At 33.5% G+C, this 18,892-nt stretch overlaps 1 protein-coding gene and 1 non-coding gene across 2 annotated transcripts; both read right to left on the bottom strand.

Moving 5' to 3' along the window:
- Window positions 1–2,398: 2,398 nt before the first annotated feature.
- Window positions 2,399–2,470, bottom strand: TRNAT-CGU (transfer RNA threonine (anticodon CGU)). Its single transcript has one exon. It is a non-coding gene; the product is annotated as a tRNA-Thr (tRNA).
- An 818-nt stretch (window positions 2,471–3,288) lies between these two features.
- Window positions 3,289–10,037, bottom strand: TRM4 (LONGIFOLIA protein). The gene is made up of 5 exons (XM_011074579.3): window positions 8,935–10,037; window positions 8,551–8,621; window positions 5,702–7,777; window positions 5,479–5,626; window positions 3,289–4,288 (listed from the first exon to the last, which is right to left on the bottom strand). Exons 1-5 carry the CDS (start codon window positions 9,092–9,094, stop codon window positions 3,462–3,464), a joined length of 3,282 nt encoding a protein of 1,093 aa, XP_011072881.2. The 5' UTR covers window positions 9,095–10,037; the 3' UTR covers window positions 3,289–3,461.
- Window positions 10,038–18,892: the final 8,855 nt, after the last annotated feature.

Below are 18,892 nucleotides of genomic sequence, written 5' to 3'. Positions count from 1 at the left end.
AGAGCGGGTGATTTCCTTCACCAGTACAGTTCTACAAATTATAATTAAAGGGATTGATTGGAAGGAACTCGTGCCGGATATCTCGAAGATCTCTCAAGATCTAAGAGAAATTCAGAAGACAGTTTAAGAGTATAGACATAGGTTGATCCATATACCTATGAAAATAGAAACTTTGAACCAAAAGATGGACGAGATCATTAGTATCTTTCCATATCTACATAAGGATCTTACAGATCTAAAGATATATAGAAGCAGCAGGTCTAAAGAAAAATAAGAGGGAAAGCCCTGAAACATCCAAATCTAAACAGGAGCTGATCAGGGATGTCCTTTGATCAGTACCTCTTCTACATTAGAAGGGAAATGCAATGGACATTCCAAAGCCAAAGACAAGAGACGATCATTGAAGCCATCAAATCCATAAAATAATGAAGGTAATGAGGGCAGATCTTTCAGATTTACAAGAATTGGCTGAATCTTTTTCCTAACTTGAGATTGTAGACTTAGTCAATGTTCAAACCAATAAAATTACCCCAGGAGTTCCAGGCAAACCTCCTTCCAAAGGCGATCATGGTGGTCCAAATCCAACTCCAGAACCTACAAATCTGGCAGAAATTGGACCAATAAGAGTTTCATCCCAAGGATGTAGGAGAATAGATGGAAGATCTATTGGAAATACCCCTACAAGGAGAACTTTCAAACGAATCCAAACCTGAGCCAACGAAAGTTTCAAGGACTGCAACTGCTAGACCTAAGGAGTAGAAGGTCATATATCTCCAGATTGCCCGTAGAAATATGGTGAATTAAGAAAATTTGAAGCCACGAATGATATCCTAGATGTAGTTTACTATGGTGATTTAGTACCCATTTATCAATTTGAGGACCTTCCTTTAAATGAAAGCGCCAATGAGGAGAAAATAGAAACTAATTCGGATGGATTAATCGAGTTAGAGTAATTACAACGATGGGGATGGGCTCCAAACTCTCTAAAAGGCTGTCGAAATTTTTTCCAGAATGACGGTGTCAAAATATTTTGTTGCTAAATTAGAAAGGAATATTCGTGTAGCAAAAATTCGAAGCTGACTTTGGTAGAAACTTCGAAAATTTCTTGATAAAGATTTCGTCACACGATTTAGAAAATTTCACAAAAATAAGTAAAATATAACCAAATTTAGCAACAAAAAATTTCATTGCATAATATAATTAATTTATTGAAATTTCTTTATTGTGACATATAAATTATAGTTTTATACAAATATAAATCTTAAATATTTCAATTTCAATTAATTGGAATCAAACTAAAGAAATGACCTTTTATTAAGAATATTTTTATTACAATAAAAAAATTCAAGGTGATTATATATAATAAGTTAGAGTTGAATGTCATCACCAAATTCAAGGTGATTATATATAAAGAAAAGCAGCCCTTTATATTTAAATATTTTAAAAATACTTTCACAAATAGTTCACATTAGTTTAACTCTAAATAAAAATTTAATAGATAATATCTTTTCTTAAAAATAAAAAACGATGAATTATTATCTAAATTTTTGCTTGTCGAATATTAACATAGATATATGCTGATATATATATATATATATATATTTATCAATGATTATTTCTAGTTGTATTTTATAGCATCTTGAATTTATAATTTTTCATTATATATAATATTAATAGAAAATTCTTTTTATTTTTAATTATAATAATTTATTATTACATAATAATGCATTTTTTTTGGTCAAATACGAAAAAAAAATTAAATAGCAATAAAACTCTTTAAAATCCGAGGGAGCGAGAGGGAAAGTATGTGTATGTGTGTGAGAGAAAGAGTGCGTGTGAGGGTGTGTGTGTGCGAGAGAGAGAGAATGCGTGTATGTGTGGGTTAATCTTATACAAATTATAAGATGTTTTAGAAAAAGTTAAAAAAGTAAACTTCGAGGAAAAAATATCAACGAAAATTATTTCAACTATCAAAATCCCAAATCCTATACCAAGCTATTATATATCCTAGCTATAAAGCAATAAACCCAACCTTCTAGATCACTCCCAAACCTCGTACTGAAGTGAGAAGCTGGCAAAAATCAGCGCTAGAAAGGAGAAACTTCTTTTTCTCGATGGTGGTATGTAGTACTAAGTTTTACCTTTGTCGATCCTCATCGCTCGTTGGAAGCTATTAAAAAATTGAGATGTGAATGAAGGGTCTATGTCGGATACTGGAATGCCGTGACACAGTAGATATTCAAGTACCAGAGTAATATTTTTGGTAAAATTTGGATACCAACATAAATTACAGTGTCTGTTTTAATAGTGACAAAGAGCTTCAATCCAATATAAAGAGCTCTCATATATCAGCAAATAAAACTGTTCCGGGGTTGATCTTCTTGGAAGACCATAAAAAAGCTCCCAGCGAGGATCGAACTCGCGACCTTTCGCTTACGAAGCGAACGCACTACCACTATGCTATGGAAGCATGTGGTGCTAGTGAGTAATTGTGTGTGTTTTGCAAGACCATATCCATTGGAGTTAATTACACTTAAATCTATTTCACACTTTTTCTTAAAGAAGCTTTGATATCATACTTGTATCCCCTCCAATAATTCTTTATGTATACCTGACTCATTCTATTAGGATTTGGACAAAAAATGCTTACATTAGTAAAAGGAAATTACATAAAAAATTTTATTTTTTTCCTAATTTAATATTTTCATATATATTTTTGTACTTATAAAGTGATATATATGTGGAGTGAGTTTAGCATCATTAAATTTTTTTCTTTACGAGTACAAAATTATTACATAGGAATGTTAAATGACGTATAAAGTTGAAAATTTATGTATATTTTTTTCGCTAACATCAACATTTTTTGTCAAACCTAACGAAAAGGCATTAGGTGTAATTAATAGATTTTTAGAGGGGGTGTAAATGCAATTTTAAAACTTTTTTGGGAAAAGTATAATTTCGCATGTCAAAGGGGTATAATGAACCCTATCTATTATATAGCACTATCATTTTGAACTCTTTTACTGTTGTCAAAAGAGTCTTGGAAATAAGCAGCTGAATGCCTTACCACCAGACCATTCACAGCTGAAAATGACACAAAGTGGATGAAGTATTCAACGCTTAGTGATTTTTTTTAGCTGCACTTGCACTTTGAGCCCTCTTTTCCTTACTATGAAGACAGGCAAAAATTGAAGATAAGGAAGAAAACTGATGATATGATGACCAAAGTTGTAAGAACTGCAGACTAAAGAAGTAGAAGAAAAGGAGCCCAGATGATGTCAAAGCTAATTCTCAGCAAATATGTCAACTTGCATAAATATGGCATACACTCCAATAAAAAGAGGTTTCCTTTACAATGAAAGCAGCGAGTTTGTTAACAAATCAATTTTTACCTGAACAAACGTAATTGTAATCAAGAGAGAAACTGGCAAAGGAAGGAATGATCAATAATGATATGGAAACTACTTCTGGGAGACTCTACGCGGGCCAGGTTTGGTTTTCAAACCAGAAGACTCGCCAATCACAATCTCATTAACTAAATCTTTAAATATCAACCGCTCAATGTCGAGGACAGCACCCGAGATTTCATCATCAAAACCTGTCCATCTTTCGGACCAATGCATCACATCCTTGCACAAGATGCTTTTCAATCTGTCATCCACTTCATCAGAGCTGCATTCGGGATTTTTAGCCTGAAGCTCTTCAATCTCGCAACACAATTCCCTGAGAAGCTTCTGTGCGTTCAAGGTCTGTGTAGCTAGCTTAGAGGGCCTCAACCAAGGCTCTGAAAATGGACCTGTTGAAGCTAATTTGCGGGCAAGAATCTCGTTAACACCATCAAAAATGAGCTTCCTGTGAAGTTTCTCCTTTATCATCGACAGACTCGCCTTTTCGGTGCTGAATTGCTCCTCTTGTAAAGTGCTTGGCTTTGTTTGTTCCAAGACGAGGAACAACTCGGGGTTGATAGGATGGCCTGATGGATGAAACTGGAAATTTTTTATGCTTGAGCCAAGTTCTCTAAGCAGGAGTCCAGAAGCCAATAGAATTTCAGAAATGTATCTGTGGTCTGGATCAGTATTCTCACACAGAGAGGCAATGTAGTCCGTACGTGCTTCATCATGGCTGGAGTTGAGGCGTTTGAGCTTGTGAACTAAGTTTTCGATGTTTTGAAGTTTCTTTCGGTTGATTTCAGATGTAGAACTGGCTTCCATGGAGATGGGAATGAAACTATTGGCGGGACTTCCTTCAAGAGCATTTGGATCCCTCTCGTCATCCATGGATACATCCACTGTGAAATAAGTATTAATTAATTAGATACTATCATGTGATAACGAGAAAAGGTACGACGTTGACAACACTCTTATTGTTCTTGCTTCAATCACTGCTCTAATGCATAGTATGATCTTGTGTGTAGTACTAGAAAATTGCATAGAGCCAATCACGAAGCTAAAACTCTTCGATAGCAGCATGAAGCAGTATCTCTGACCATTACCAGAAACACCTCATAGTTGAGTAATCTTTACTTCTTGAAAAGTAATATGACGGATGTTTCTTGATGCTACTATTCTCACTTTTGTTTTCCTAGTTTCTTTGCATTCGTGGGGACAAAGGGAACCCAGAAACAAAAGGTTGAGAGCAACTCTCAGGAGGCTGGTCACTGATAATAATATATCAATGCATAGATGCATGGAACGGACCTCCATGTTTCTATCTGATGGAGAAGACTCTGCTACTTTATCTCCATGCAGAGAAAGGATGATACAGTTTTTTATGGGAAAGTTTTTATTAAACTAAGCATGGTATCAATGGTTACAAAGCCGTGCAGCATGCACAGGTGTTTCCTACAACAGAGCATTGCAAATTAAACTAATTTTAGACATTTTTAATTCTTGATTAATTCCAACTACATTAATATTGTCGTACATAAAATATTACAGCTCCAACCTACAGCTCAAGTGCTTATCAATGGATATTAGCTTCATGAAATAAGAGAGAAATGACATCTCTGTTACTGATAAGCAAAGGCGAACATAATGTATACAATGCAAACAAAAAGTAGAAAAGGTGAACTATTAAACCTTTGTGTGCACAAAAATAAAAGAAACTGTTTAATACTACACATTCTTGTGGTAAGTACCAAATTTTTTGACATCCATGCTGCTGCTTTTTTCTGTAGATATTATAAATAGTACAATAGAAATATCATGTTATGTTTATCAAATTCATGATAAAAACAGTATAAATATCATAAGAAGTTGATGGAAAAAATTGTAAATGGAAAGAAGAAAAAACAGATTGAACTGGAGACAGAATGAGATGAAAAGAAAGGTTGACAGCAGTAGAAAGAGAAACGTGAGCATTGATGCATGTTACTACCAAAGAGATCAAGGTAGTAACTAGAGGCCTCTCTTTAAAAATGTAGCAGAATGGAATAAATTAGATGCAAATATGTAACTCAAACAATAGAATAAGAATTACCTTTGAGGGCCTTTCCAACATACTTTATAGGAGATGGTGAATCGTCTTTACATACTACATTTGCTAGTACAGAGACAGGACTGGAGTACTCAGGAGGTATGAAACCAAACTCTGCCGACTCTTCATCCCTCAATGTTAGAGTAGATTTCTGAAGTAAATCATGAAACAAGTTATCAAATGAATAGGACAAAGCAATTGGATACAGGATATAGAAAGCACCAACCTTTTCTACCAAGCCATACATATCAGAAGCCTTCATGGGTGGACTCTGGCAACTGTTTATGCCAGGAGATCTTTCTGAACTAACCACTACTGTGTTTATGGAGCTTCGAATGACATTTTCATTTGATTGGAATGAATTCTCATTTTCATGGTAATTCAGATTCCTTGATTCAACATTGACCTCAGAAAGTTGATCATCACTTTTCTGAAAGCTGGGATGTTTAGGTCTTCGTCGTCCACCTGGAGAACTTGACTCCCCTTGTTGCTTGTTTGACTGTCTTCTTGATTTGCTTGAATCAGGAGGGGTTGGTGGTCGAGATCTTCTTTCCGTCTCAAGTTTCTTCTGTTGCATTCTTGGACTGATGGATCCTGAACTCTTCCCCAACCCTGCAGTGCCATCTTGTTGTGATCTTGCTGACACCTGTGTGCTTTTTGGGGTTGTGCCATTTCTCAGATTGACAGAATTTACAGCATTGTCCCGTTGACTAGATCTAGAACTTGGATCTTTAGTTGTTCTGCTGCTGAAACCCTTTATATTATCAGCAAACTCATTGTTGTGAAGTTTGGGCAGACTACATAAGCCATCAAGTGAAATTACAGAAGCAGCAGGTATACCAGATTTCTCAACAAGCTTAGCTGGTTTCATGATCACAATTGGAGACTCATGATGTCTTGAAGAACCAGTTGTCCTCTTTGTGGAAGCAATAACTTGATCAGCCTGCAGCTTGCGGTTGTTTCCTGATCTGTCTTCATGTTTAGAACTCGAAAGTTTTTGATCATGGTCTTTACGACCGGTGAAACTTGAACCCTGTCCTTCTTTCTGGGTTTCCAAGAATCCTTTTGACTGCATTGCTTCCAGTATCTGTTTGAGTGCTCTGAGGTCCTTTCCAGACTGCGTGAATTCAAGATCCTTCAATCTCTTCTCTATCTCACTGTAAACAGAAGGAAATGTGGTTGGAACCTTGGCTGGAGCTCTCGATATTCTGGAGGCTGGTTTCTGGGAACTCCTTGTCCCATCAATCTGCTTCCATGGTGCTGGCTCAATTGGAAATCGTGACATAGGTCTCATTGAAGAATCGGGGTTTCTCCAACGCGGCGAGCCAGGCTCTTTCCACAGGTTCTTTGAGGAATTTGATAGTTGACTCTGGCTTGGATCCTTTTTGTCAAGTGACCTCGATATATTAATAAGACCTTCATCTCGACTATTCCTACTTGAACCAGAGTTGGCGTCACTGGATGAAACAGCATCAGGCAACGTTTCCAAGCCCATCAGCTTTGCTACAACACTTGGAGGCCGTGCTTGGTTTGCAGGTGTTTGTTGCAGACTCTGAACTTTACCATCAAAATCACCATTATTCTTCTGCATGGATTTCAAGAAAAAGCTGGATTTGGAATCAGAAGTCAGACTCCGTATTGATCCCTCCCGACTGTCCAATGAAAGTCTTGGTAGGTCTTTAAGCTTTGGGGTAGATTTTGAAATGTCCCGTGAGTCAAAGGGTGCTCGGTTTACTTCCCTTCCATCATAAGAAAACCTAGGGGCATCTTTTGATATTGAAAATGATGACGTATCATTTGCATGGTAAGATAAAGATCTAAAAAGTTCTCTAGGTTCATCATGATACCAAGGTGGTTCTTGAAGTTTTGTGATAATTCTATCAGATTCCTTGAGATCAGCAGGCGCGCTTTGCCGTCTGTCAATACGTGAGCCATGAGAACCATTACTGATTTTGGACTTCAGTCTTGGCGTGTCTCTATTAGGATCCGCTGTCTCATCTGTGGTTTTAGCTTTACTAGATAAGCCTGGAACTTCCCTGTACATGGAATCCTTCACAAAATCACGAAGATCAAGGCTTTGACGACTAAATTGTGGAGACGAATTTTGGAGGCTCATTGTTGGGTCTCTTGAAGGAGTTTCAGGAAAAATTATTCTGTCAAAGGATGCAGGTTCCAATTGAGTAGCTCTATTACAGTCAAGAGAAGAGAAAGAAGATGAGCGAGATGAAGAGGAGAAAGAAGCTCTGGATGATTCAGTGGAGAATCTTTGCTTTTCTTGGATGTTCTTGTTCAAATGCTTTTCCTGCAAAAGAAAATAGCAACTTTAAAAGCTCATGAGTTTGATTCCGAATTTTTCATGACAAAGATCACCATGAAATATGATGAATATAATGCATATATTATGAGATATCCATAGAGGTTATGGCCAAAACTTTCTGAAATCACCCCTCGTCTGAAAAGCTTAAAATACAGTGTATCCATTTATTACATCTTCAAAAACATCCCTGATATTAATTCATATTAGCATCTGAAAAATTACTTAGTGCGACAAGTCTACATCAATGAAGGAAGACTGCAGTTCAAGCCACTCTGGTCTCACAAACCAGCAGATCACCAGCCCCAGAATAGGCAACTTTTCTCCTAGTGGCTTCTAAGATTCAGCAAACATTCTCCTATGAGCTAACCAATTGAACTTTTCTAATTTCTTTCTGTAAAAATGAGAGTGGCATCCCATATACAAATAATACAAACATGAAATTCCAAGAATAATGCTCTGTCGTTCGTTTAGCTCAACATTATGACAAGGTGGAGGCAGCTTGGTTTTAACTCAATAGGGCCATTGCAGAATTCCAATAGAACAGAATACTTTGCATTTTCCCCTGGTATTTGATGAACACTTGTGTATTTCATCATTTAACAACTCTGACACTAACCATACAAGAATTTGCTGCACCCCATAATGAGATAAACAAGAAAGCAACATAATATTATTTTTTCCAGTATAGTCAACTACGTTCATAGACAAAATAACAAGCTCTCATACAAGATAAGAAACTAAAATTTCAGAAGCCATACCGTTGATGCAGATTGTAGATGTGCATTAGCAGACTCTCGTTCCAAAGTACTACCACTGAAGTGGGAATTACCTGCAAAATTTCAGTGGCATTTGGTGCTGAGATATGTGCCCTTATGAGGCCATGAGAAACATAACGTTCTACACCGAAAAGAACGACATGACCAACTATGACATAGATACTGTAGAGCAAAACTCAAAGTCAAATAGAAGGATAATGAACAGAACAAGTAGCATAATAAGTGATGCATAGTTTCCACAATCATGTGGTCATAAATCAAAGTAGATCATATATAGTTACATCACTGTCAAAGAAAGCCCAAAAGATAAGTTCCAAAATCTTCTTGGTAATAAACCACATGGAGCTACAAGCATGTGAAGCATACCAGGGAGAAGAAGCCTTTTTGGGCTGTCGCCAAGAATGCGCCTACCACCGGTAAGCATATGTTGTCGATCAAACAGTTGAAAGATGCCAGTCATACATCCTATTTGCTTTTGCAAATCTGGATTTTCATCTGTCAAAGAATGTAACAGTTTTGCTGCCATCTCCACTCCCACAACTTTCTAAAATATCTAATTACATTCAAATACTATGATGTGTAGCTGCTCACCATGTTAACTATCACCAATAGATTCCAAAACAAAACTTGCCCTGTTTTCAGTAGCAAAGAATTATAAAGCCTCCAAGATAAGATAATTTAGGACAAGAATTTCAAGCTGCAAAAGACTAACATAATCTCTCTCAATTCCATAAATATGCATATACATATATATATATATATATATATATATCCTGGCTGCACTTCCTTCACAGGAATATTAGTCAAAATTCACTTGATTAAGCATCACTGGGATTGTCTCCACATCAAGACTCCAGCTTTTTCCAACAGAAATACCAAGTTTCACAATGCCCTTCTTCCCCAATATTTCTCACTTTGCTACAAAATCAAACACAAACAAAGCTCAATACCCCAAACCAATCCTTTCAGCCAAAGCAAGCAACTTGCTTGTTCTCCATAGCATAAACCAAGCAATTTTCCACAATAACAACCCAAAGAACTAAGACAAACACCCAACCAATAACCACACCTCAACTTTGCCACACAACATTCAAGCAATCAAGAAACTGAAATACAACACATCACAGCGAGGGGGGAATCTTTCCAGATCCAAATACAGACATTCTTGAGAAATACCCTTAACAGAATGCCCAATAAACAACAAAATGGAGACAGCCCACAAGAGCTTGTATGGTTAGTTGTTGAATGGAAGTATGGTCCATCATCCATGTGTAGAACCAAAGAATGATAAAGAGAGTAAAAGTTGGCAAAACCCACTATTAAATTCCAAGAAGATGTTTAGTTTTAAATCATAGCTGAAGCTGAATGAGGAGGGAGATGAAGAGAGAGAAAGAGAGAGCTGTGGGGACAGGTCTTGTTTTCTCACACTTCCATGTGGGATGGGTATATGGGTGGGTCTAAGATTGTCTGCATGGACATGTGATTTTTGTCAGGGTTTATATGGGAGGAAGAGATTAATTCAGATGTTCCATTTGAGGTTTTCTTGACCAAACAGATTCGAATTCCTCTCTCTCTCTCTCTCTCTCTCTCGAAATAAATACATTTTACCTTCGTCAACTATAATGCAGGTTGCATTTATTATTTCAAATTAATAAATTGTGACAATTATATACTTTCCTAAATTAATTAATTGGATAATATTTTGTTGTTAACGTATTTAGAAAATTTTTCACCTTAGATCATTGTCAAATTAACTTTTTGATTGGAAGTACGAAAATTATACTTAATAAAAATAATAGGAAAATTAATTAAAAATTTAATAAATTCAAGTTAATATTAAAACAAATTAACAACTCCACCTTAAATCAACATCAAATCATTATTTTATGTTTAATTTGAATAAATTATGTTATATTATTTACTTTTAAAAAAAATTAATTAGAATCTCTTTTTTCTTCTAATTAAAATAATATTTTAACATTGATTTAAAGTTTATCAAACTATTTAATTCAGTGAGGTAAGTGTAACTTTTTATTAATTTAGGGAGTTAAATGCAATTTAAAGTATAGTTGAAGATAGTAAATTGTAGCTTATCATTTAATTTTGTGAGAATTCATTTTCTGCCCACACAAAATGGAGAAATTCTGTTTTTTGCTTTTTTGGGACAATTTTGGGAACTAAGAGAATAGCAAAGCAAGAAAGTGAGGTCTACTTTTTAGAGAAATAATAAAATAGCTTTATTCATTAGTCAACAAACAAATAATTGAACTTTAAGTAATAATTTGTCAATAATTAATCACTTACACAATCTGTCCAACTTCCAACTTAATTATTGGGCTTAATTTATTTCATTTTGTTCATTTTTTATTTTTTTATTCTTATACAACAAAGGTATCATACAACTCTCTCGATTATTACACCGTTCTTTTATAATATTTAGTGTAATTATACGTAAATTTTCGACATTTATTTTGGTTCAACAAATAGATCAATATGGTACTAAAGTTCATAAAATTTTGTAGAAATCAACAAAGAAGTTTAAATAAAAATTTATATTTGCCCTCAATTGATTTAATATAAACTTATTACAAGTCAAACAGATCTTTTATAGTTAAATTATCGTGAAGATGTATAAGGATCGTACGATAAGAAAAAAGAGTAAATTACATTGACATCCCTTCAGAGTAAGCTATATTACACAAACACCCATTGTGTTTTATATAATTATAACTGCACCCTTAAAGAGTGTCATTGTAATATTTTTAAAATCACAGGCTACACCCCGTGAAGGGTGTTCTTAGTGTAATATTTTTGGGGAGGTGTTTGTATAAGTTTTGCATTTGAATAAGAGGTGTAATTGTAATTACAACTATAACCTCAGGGAGTGTAGCTGTAATTTTGAAAAGTAGGGTGTGCTTGTGTATTTTGGCCCAATCTCAGGAGGTATCAATGTAATTTCCCTCCCAAAAAAATATTTGCTTGACCTCCAATATTCGGCCTGTAATAACCAATTAGGAATAAATACGGATTTTCATTCAATTTTTTATGATGTCAGCAAATTTCATATATTTACTAATAGATCGATTTATTTATTAGACGAAAATAAATATTACATATATCAAATATAATTTTTTAAATCACAAAAAATTTACGTGTAAGTATATCACGCAGGAAGTACAATATTTATTAATTAAACCATGGTGCAGAATGTTTGAGAAGAGAATCATTATGATTCCTTTTTATAATTGAAGAGAATAATTCTTTTTTTAAAAAAATATTTCTCTCTGAATCTTTAATTTTTTTTTTTTACTATTACCAGGGGTTAAATGTTTTCTTTCTTTTTCCTCTCAAATAGTCTATCTACATTAATAAAATAAAAATCTTCAAACAATTTCCAAATGAATTAAAAAATAACCAATTAAATTTTATATGATTAAAGTATGTACATATATTTGAGTGTATCATATATACCAGTGCGTGGTCATTTCACGAAAAAATTACAATTTATATTCCACAACTTAGTTTATTTGCAATTTCTGTTCTATTATTTGATGACTCAGCAGATTCAATCCCACAAGTCCAAAAAAGTTGCAATTTACGTCCTATTACCCATTTTTGTTAAATTGTTAATTGAATGAATCGTGCACGTGCGTGTGCACTGCTCATTCCATTAACAATTTAACAAAAATGGATATTGGGACGTAAATTGCAATTTCTGGGACTTGCGGGACTAAACCTGTTGACTTGTATAACAATGGGATCAAAATAAAAAATAAGATAAGTTATGGGATGTAAATTATAATTGCGTGCAGGGCTCATTCCGTTAACACTTTAACAAAAATGAGTATTGGGATGTAAATTGCAACTCTTTTGAATTTGTTGGACTAAATCTTTTGAATTATATAACAACGGGACCAAAATAAAAAATAAAATAAGTTATGGAATATAAGTTACAATTTTTCCTCATTTCACACTCTAAATGGATGTAATAATAATAATAAAAAAAAATAGATAAATAAATAAAGAGTCACCCTCATGCATGTATATAGATATAGAATATACTTATCCACTGCTCCTTGTAAAATGAAAAAAGTGTAAAAGGGGTTTTGGCATAAAGGGTCTGACATTATCATAAATTTTCACTTCATGTCTTTTCTGAAATATCCCCTTTGCTTTATATTTATTGATTCCCTCAAACTTAAATACTTTAATTGGATGGACCACTTATATATATATATATATATATATACATACACACTAGACCTCATGTACATTGTGCTTGCACACACATAATAAATAATCTTTAATATTTTAATTAAAATATATTATAAATAAAAATAAAATATATAAACCGACACATCATATTTTAAAAAGACAACTTTGAGGTATTATTGACAATCAAAAAATTGGTATAATGATATCATAAGGACACAAACTGTTATTTGTAAGTAAAGATTATATTTTTGAGTTCTTAGGTGGTAGTTAAAATAGCCTCAACATCCTGCCTAGATCCTCAGACACTCTTGGCACCCACATTGCCGTCGCCTCTTCAAACTGTCCGACTAGCATCTTACAACTTGTATATATGGATGTCTGTTGGAATAGGTGATCAAAAAGCCAATTAGATTGACTATTTTGCTGCCACGCCAACCTTCCACTTGAGCTTCTAACAAGCCTTCAGGGATTTTCTCTAGGGTGTCGCTGCTTAATAGATTCCTCGGGACGCCCAAGCCTAAGGTCTCTTCTCCTTAGGCCGTGTGTATCCTTGGGCTTTTGCTGGACATTCCTCGAGCTGGACTCCCCCTTGTGTCATGCACATTCTTTGGGCATAAAAAATATAAATTATTCAACTAATATATTAATAAAATCAATTTTTTAGATTATAAATTTAAAGTAAAAATTATCACTTGTATAAATTATTTTAGATTCTTAAAACTAAAAGATTATTTATTGTTATTTTTTATTCATAACCAAATTTTAATAAAATTAAAAATTTTACATATACATATATATATTTATACATATATAAGTATATATTTATACATTTATAAATATATAGTTAGATGGGGAAGTTGAAGGCGACCGGGAGCTTGCAAGCAGGGTGGGAGGGGTTGGGGAAGAAGGGATAATTTTGTTTTTTTTTAAAGAACAGTATTTTAATTATTAACAAGTTTAATTTTATATAGAGATTTAATTAAAAAAATAATAGAATAGTTGAAAAAAATTAAAAATTAGTATAAATAATTAATTAACAAGTCCAATGTATGTATGTTTATTCAAGAAATCAACATAAAGTTTGTACAACGATACTTTTAATTGAAAGACACATACACATCATATTCGAAAACACAGAAGATTAATTACTTCAAAAAATTGTCAAAAAGATAATAAATAGCCAAAAAATTGTCATTTAATTTCACCCATTGTCATTTATTTTTCAACAATAATGGCTATTTAAATGATATAATCAATTTTCTTCAATTATATAAGTAGGTACTTATTGAATGATGTAGGGGTGCGCTCCACATCGATTTTATATGAAGAGTTTGAGCAGTTTATAAGTTTTATGATCTTCTCTTCTTGACGAGACATTATTTCATGACAAAACTGCGAATTCTTCATAAAAATAAAAACGAACAACGAGACATCGACCGTGTCGCACTAACACATCAATGTGCAAGAATGGCAGCTTAAAGAGGTGGGGCATTTACTTATGCACATGGCAAATAATTAATAGGTTGGAGAGAAAATGGTTGGCAAAATCTTTCCACAATCTTGACTCTCATTTTTTACTGTAATAATCAATTAATCTCAATTATGTATCTGTTTATACAGCCTAAGCACCTCCTTAATTAATTAGCCAGGAAGCTCACCATTTCCAAACATTATTCTTAATTATGCATGCCCACATGGATATATATATATATATATATATATATATATATATACACGCGCACACACACATGTGTGTGTGTGTGTGAAATCATGAACAGCTGGAATAAGTGAGACCATCTAATATCTTGTTGGCATTATTGTAATGTAGGGTTCTTTTGCAGACTTGTAATTTTATTTGGCAAGGAACATATGCACATTATTGTGTATTTCATATCAATTACGAAACAGTAATGGATAACCATCTTAGTCTCAACCTTTATAAATTAGCAAGCATATATAAAGGTTTAATCTTTTTTTTATCGTAATTTGAGTTATTTGATATTTTTGTTTTTTAATTTTTTAGATACTATTTTGGTTTTACGTCTTTTTAATTTTTGATATTTTAATTTATTTTTCATTAGAGTTTACCCTTTTTGCTGGGGAGATGAATTCTACCGAAAAAAAAAGGATTGAAATTATTAAAATTAAAAAGATATTGGACCAAAATATTATTCTAAAAAATTAAGGGATGAAAATATCAAATGATCTAAACTATGGAATAAAAACACATTTAACCCATATTATATAGTCTCACAGATCGGTTGTTACCTGTGGACGACGTGCGGGCGACTAGGGGATGTCGGCCAGCACGCAGCGACGATGGAGCGCAACCTTGGGCGCGAGTAGGAGCTTGATGTGCGAAGCAGAGTGCTTTATCCTTGGAGATGCTGAAAAAGTGTACTCCTCGATCCTTTGAGTGTTCTAATCTTGGAACAAAAGATTATTTTCTTAAGCCTATTATAAGGGGGGGGGGGGGGATGAGTTCAAGAAGCTTGGTTTAGTGACGTGTTAGAGTCCCCCTCAAGGCGATCCCCTTGCTCTAGCATCGTTGTTTACTATATACGCACTTTTCAGCAATAATACAAGCTCCTTTTTGAAATCGCGTGTATATCAATCAGAAAGAAGCCATTTGATGTGGACAAGAGGCGAATTTAAAAAAATACAAGGGGGTAAATAGAAATTTTTCCTAATTTCTATTGCTTCCGCTCCATCACTCATGATATTTTTTCAGTTCTAGGGACAAAAAATTAGGGATGGCAATTGGGCTGGGGTAGTTGGGGCCCCGAAGGGGACCCATCCCGGTTGGGGTGGGTGGATTCCTTTTGTAGGGGGTCCGGTTCCAATGATTTGGGACCCAAACATGTCCAGGGTGGATCTTGAGTTTTGTACCAAGCGCACCATAAACTCGACCAGAAACCGATCCCGTTTATTTTCTTAAATATTGTTTTTATTATTTATATATTTATATGTAATACATTGTTAATAGAAAACTATTTTATTAAATGTAAATTTTTAAAGAATTATATATATATATATATATCCAACTCTATATTAAAAATACAAAAATTAAAAATTAAAAGAATATATTACGGGGTTGGGCATGTTTGCGCGATGGGACAAGGCTAGGATCAGAGTCGGGGCTAGGTGTTAATAATTAGAAACATACCCACTCTATTGTCATCACTACCAAAAATATATTTGATACATAGGGATCAGTTGATTTATTTGGAAGAGGATCGTTTTATTAATTTTATTTAAAATGAATATATATTATAAATAAGTGAGGGAGAGGACCATGACTCCCACCCTGCTTCCTCTCCTGAATCTGCATATATATACATATATATACCTCATTATTATTTTTTTTGAAATCATTATACTTCATTTTTTATGTTTCTTTCAGATCACATGCATGAAGTTCAACAATTACTATTGTCTTGTTAAACTTCATATTATAAAGAAGTATGGCTAATATTTGACTATAGTAGGAATTATTTGCATATGGAGAATAATAAAGTAGAGAGTAGCAAGAGACATATATATATATATATGTATATGGAAAATTGTATTTTTGATTTCGTATAATGAGCTTATTTTAATTTGATTCCATATATTATATACTTTTCTCACATTGCATCTATATATTAAGAAAAATTTTCAACGCTAGTCCTATGTGATTTTTTCGTTAAAAATTGAATGAAAAAAATCACATGACCGTTGTAAGTGTACATAAAGCTGGGTTTTGGAGGGAAAAATTGGCTTTATTAGGGGTATGTGGAAGCTCCGGCTCGAACTAGTATGTTTGCACCCAAAAAATTAATTATAATTAAAAATTACAAATGAGCCCATGTCAACCTAAAGTACAAGAAATTTGGTGAATGAGGAACCACATGTTATTGTGGGAGAAGGGCGTGGTTGAGGACTGTGTCGACAACAATAATCCAGATAGAAAATTTTACAATTGTGGGGACGTTGTAAGTGGATGTGATATTTTTATTTGGCAAGATCCACCAATATATTGAAAATCTAGTGCTGTTATACTTGGCAATTTATTTGGCAAGATCCACCAATGAATTGTCAAGACAAGTGAAGAGCATGGAAGTAGAAATGAAAAGCTTCAAGGAGTTATTACATATTGCAATGGAGAGTAAAAATGTTTAATCTAAGATTACACGCAGGGGAGGGGGAGGATAAATTGCAATTAACCCTTTTATATATTTTTGATGTGTTGGATAATTCTCTTTTTTTGTCGTTTGGGTTAAGTGTAATGGAATGGGGGTAGCATATTAGAGTACGGTACACCACGATCATCTCATCAATCTCTTCGATTTGAGGTTTCATTTTGGGTGGGGGGGATTTTTGCAGAGTAGGGCAAGGAAAATGCAATCTCGTTTCTTGAAGTCAACCATGGAACACATGTGATACACACGTTCAATTTTTTTCTCAAAAATCAGCTTTCCAGAGGGTCAAGCTTTATTCACGTGATTTTCCGTTAAAATTTAGATGGAAAAGTCACTTCGGACTAATATTAAGAATTTTTTATAATATATAGGATGCAATGTAAAAAATGTTTAATGTACGGAATTAAATTAAAAATGGACCTATTATATGGGACCAAAAATGGATGTTTCCTATACTTTGTAGTGCCTTGATCTCGTACTTAGTTATTATTGCAAAACTGAATAAGTAAATGTAGAAGTATATATTTGACATAAAATTAAAAATTCCAGCAAATGTTTGAGTGGGTTAATATAAAATAATCAACTTATCTTTAAAATTTAATGAATAATATGAACATATAACCACGTTCTTTCAACATAAAAAAAGACTTTAAAAAACAATATGAACACAACGACCTTGTTTCAAGATCCATAAAACCAACATAGGGTGAATAGCAATTTACTCCCCTGTGATATTGAAAATGAGCATATTATTCCTCTATGAAAAGAATATAACAATTTACCCCCTATACTTTTTAAAATGAAGCAATTTACCTCCTTATACAGGGAGGTAAATTGCTTCATTTTAAAAATCATAAAGGGATAAATTATTGCATTATAAAAAATATAAAGAGGTAAATCACTATTTGTTTTTCTATAAGGGGATAATTTGCTCATTTGCGATATCACAATGGAGTTGCTTGCGTTTTTCCCAAACAACATATAATTAGTTATTTACTTTTTCAAATTAAACAATTTAATATTTAGAGGTCATCTGGAGTGATTATTATAGCAAATTTTTATGAAAAATTGCAAGATTGGTCCTAAGATTGTATCATTTCAACTTTAACATGATATTTTAAGAAAATTTCATTTGAAGCCTTAGGTTCTACTAAATTATGCATTATTAGTCCAAAAATACAGTAAAAAAGCCAACCCAACTGTTGCAGTAGTAAAATGAAATATCTGCTTATCCTCAAGGACTTCTCTCCAAATCTTCGTCTTTCAAGTGTTTTAGGCATAAAAAATTAGGTGGGTTTGGAGAGATTTTCAAAATGATTCAAGGGTTAGGAATTCCATTTTACTCATGCGACTATTCATTTCACTTTCAAATTTTTTTATCTAAATTAGATTTAGTCGAACTAAATCAATTCCAAAACAAATATGATATACTTGTTATGTGATTGATCACTCTTTCTGAACTATACACCAATCATATGGTAAAAGTATTGTAACTTGCAATATAATGACGCAGATCTGGCCAAATCTGATCTGGATTAAGATTTCCTTCAACTTTTTTACTACATACACACGAGGGTCATGTGGTGATTTTAATTTTTCTCCTAAAAAAATCACCAACTAATATTCATATGAAGATCACATGGATTATGCCATTTAAATAAAAAAGGACTAAGTTTATTATATTTCTGAACTAATTAGCGCAAATTTTAACAGGACCTGGAGTTAAAAAGTAAAATTCCGTAAGGCGTAAGATCAAAATTGAAATAGCCCATTCTTATGGGATGAAAATTGCAATTTTGCCAATTTTTTATGTATTAAATGTACTATTGATTATTAATGGTTGCCCTTTTAATTTCAATGAATGAAACCTAATTAAGGGGATGTATATGAATGGTAGGTAGGACATAAAGTGTGAGTAGATAGACAAA

The sequence above is a fragment of the Sesamum indicum genome, linkage group LG3 (assembly GCF_026168435.1).
Source record: "Sesamum indicum cultivar Baizhima isolate 11 linkage group LG3, ASM2616843v1, whole genome shotgun sequence".
In the NCBI taxonomy this organism is placed as follows: domain Eukaryota; kingdom Viridiplantae; phylum Streptophyta; class Magnoliopsida; order Lamiales; family Pedaliaceae; genus Sesamum; species Sesamum indicum.
The sequence above is the reverse complement of the archived record's forward strand: the minus strand, read 5'-3'. Positions and strand labels throughout refer to the sequence as shown.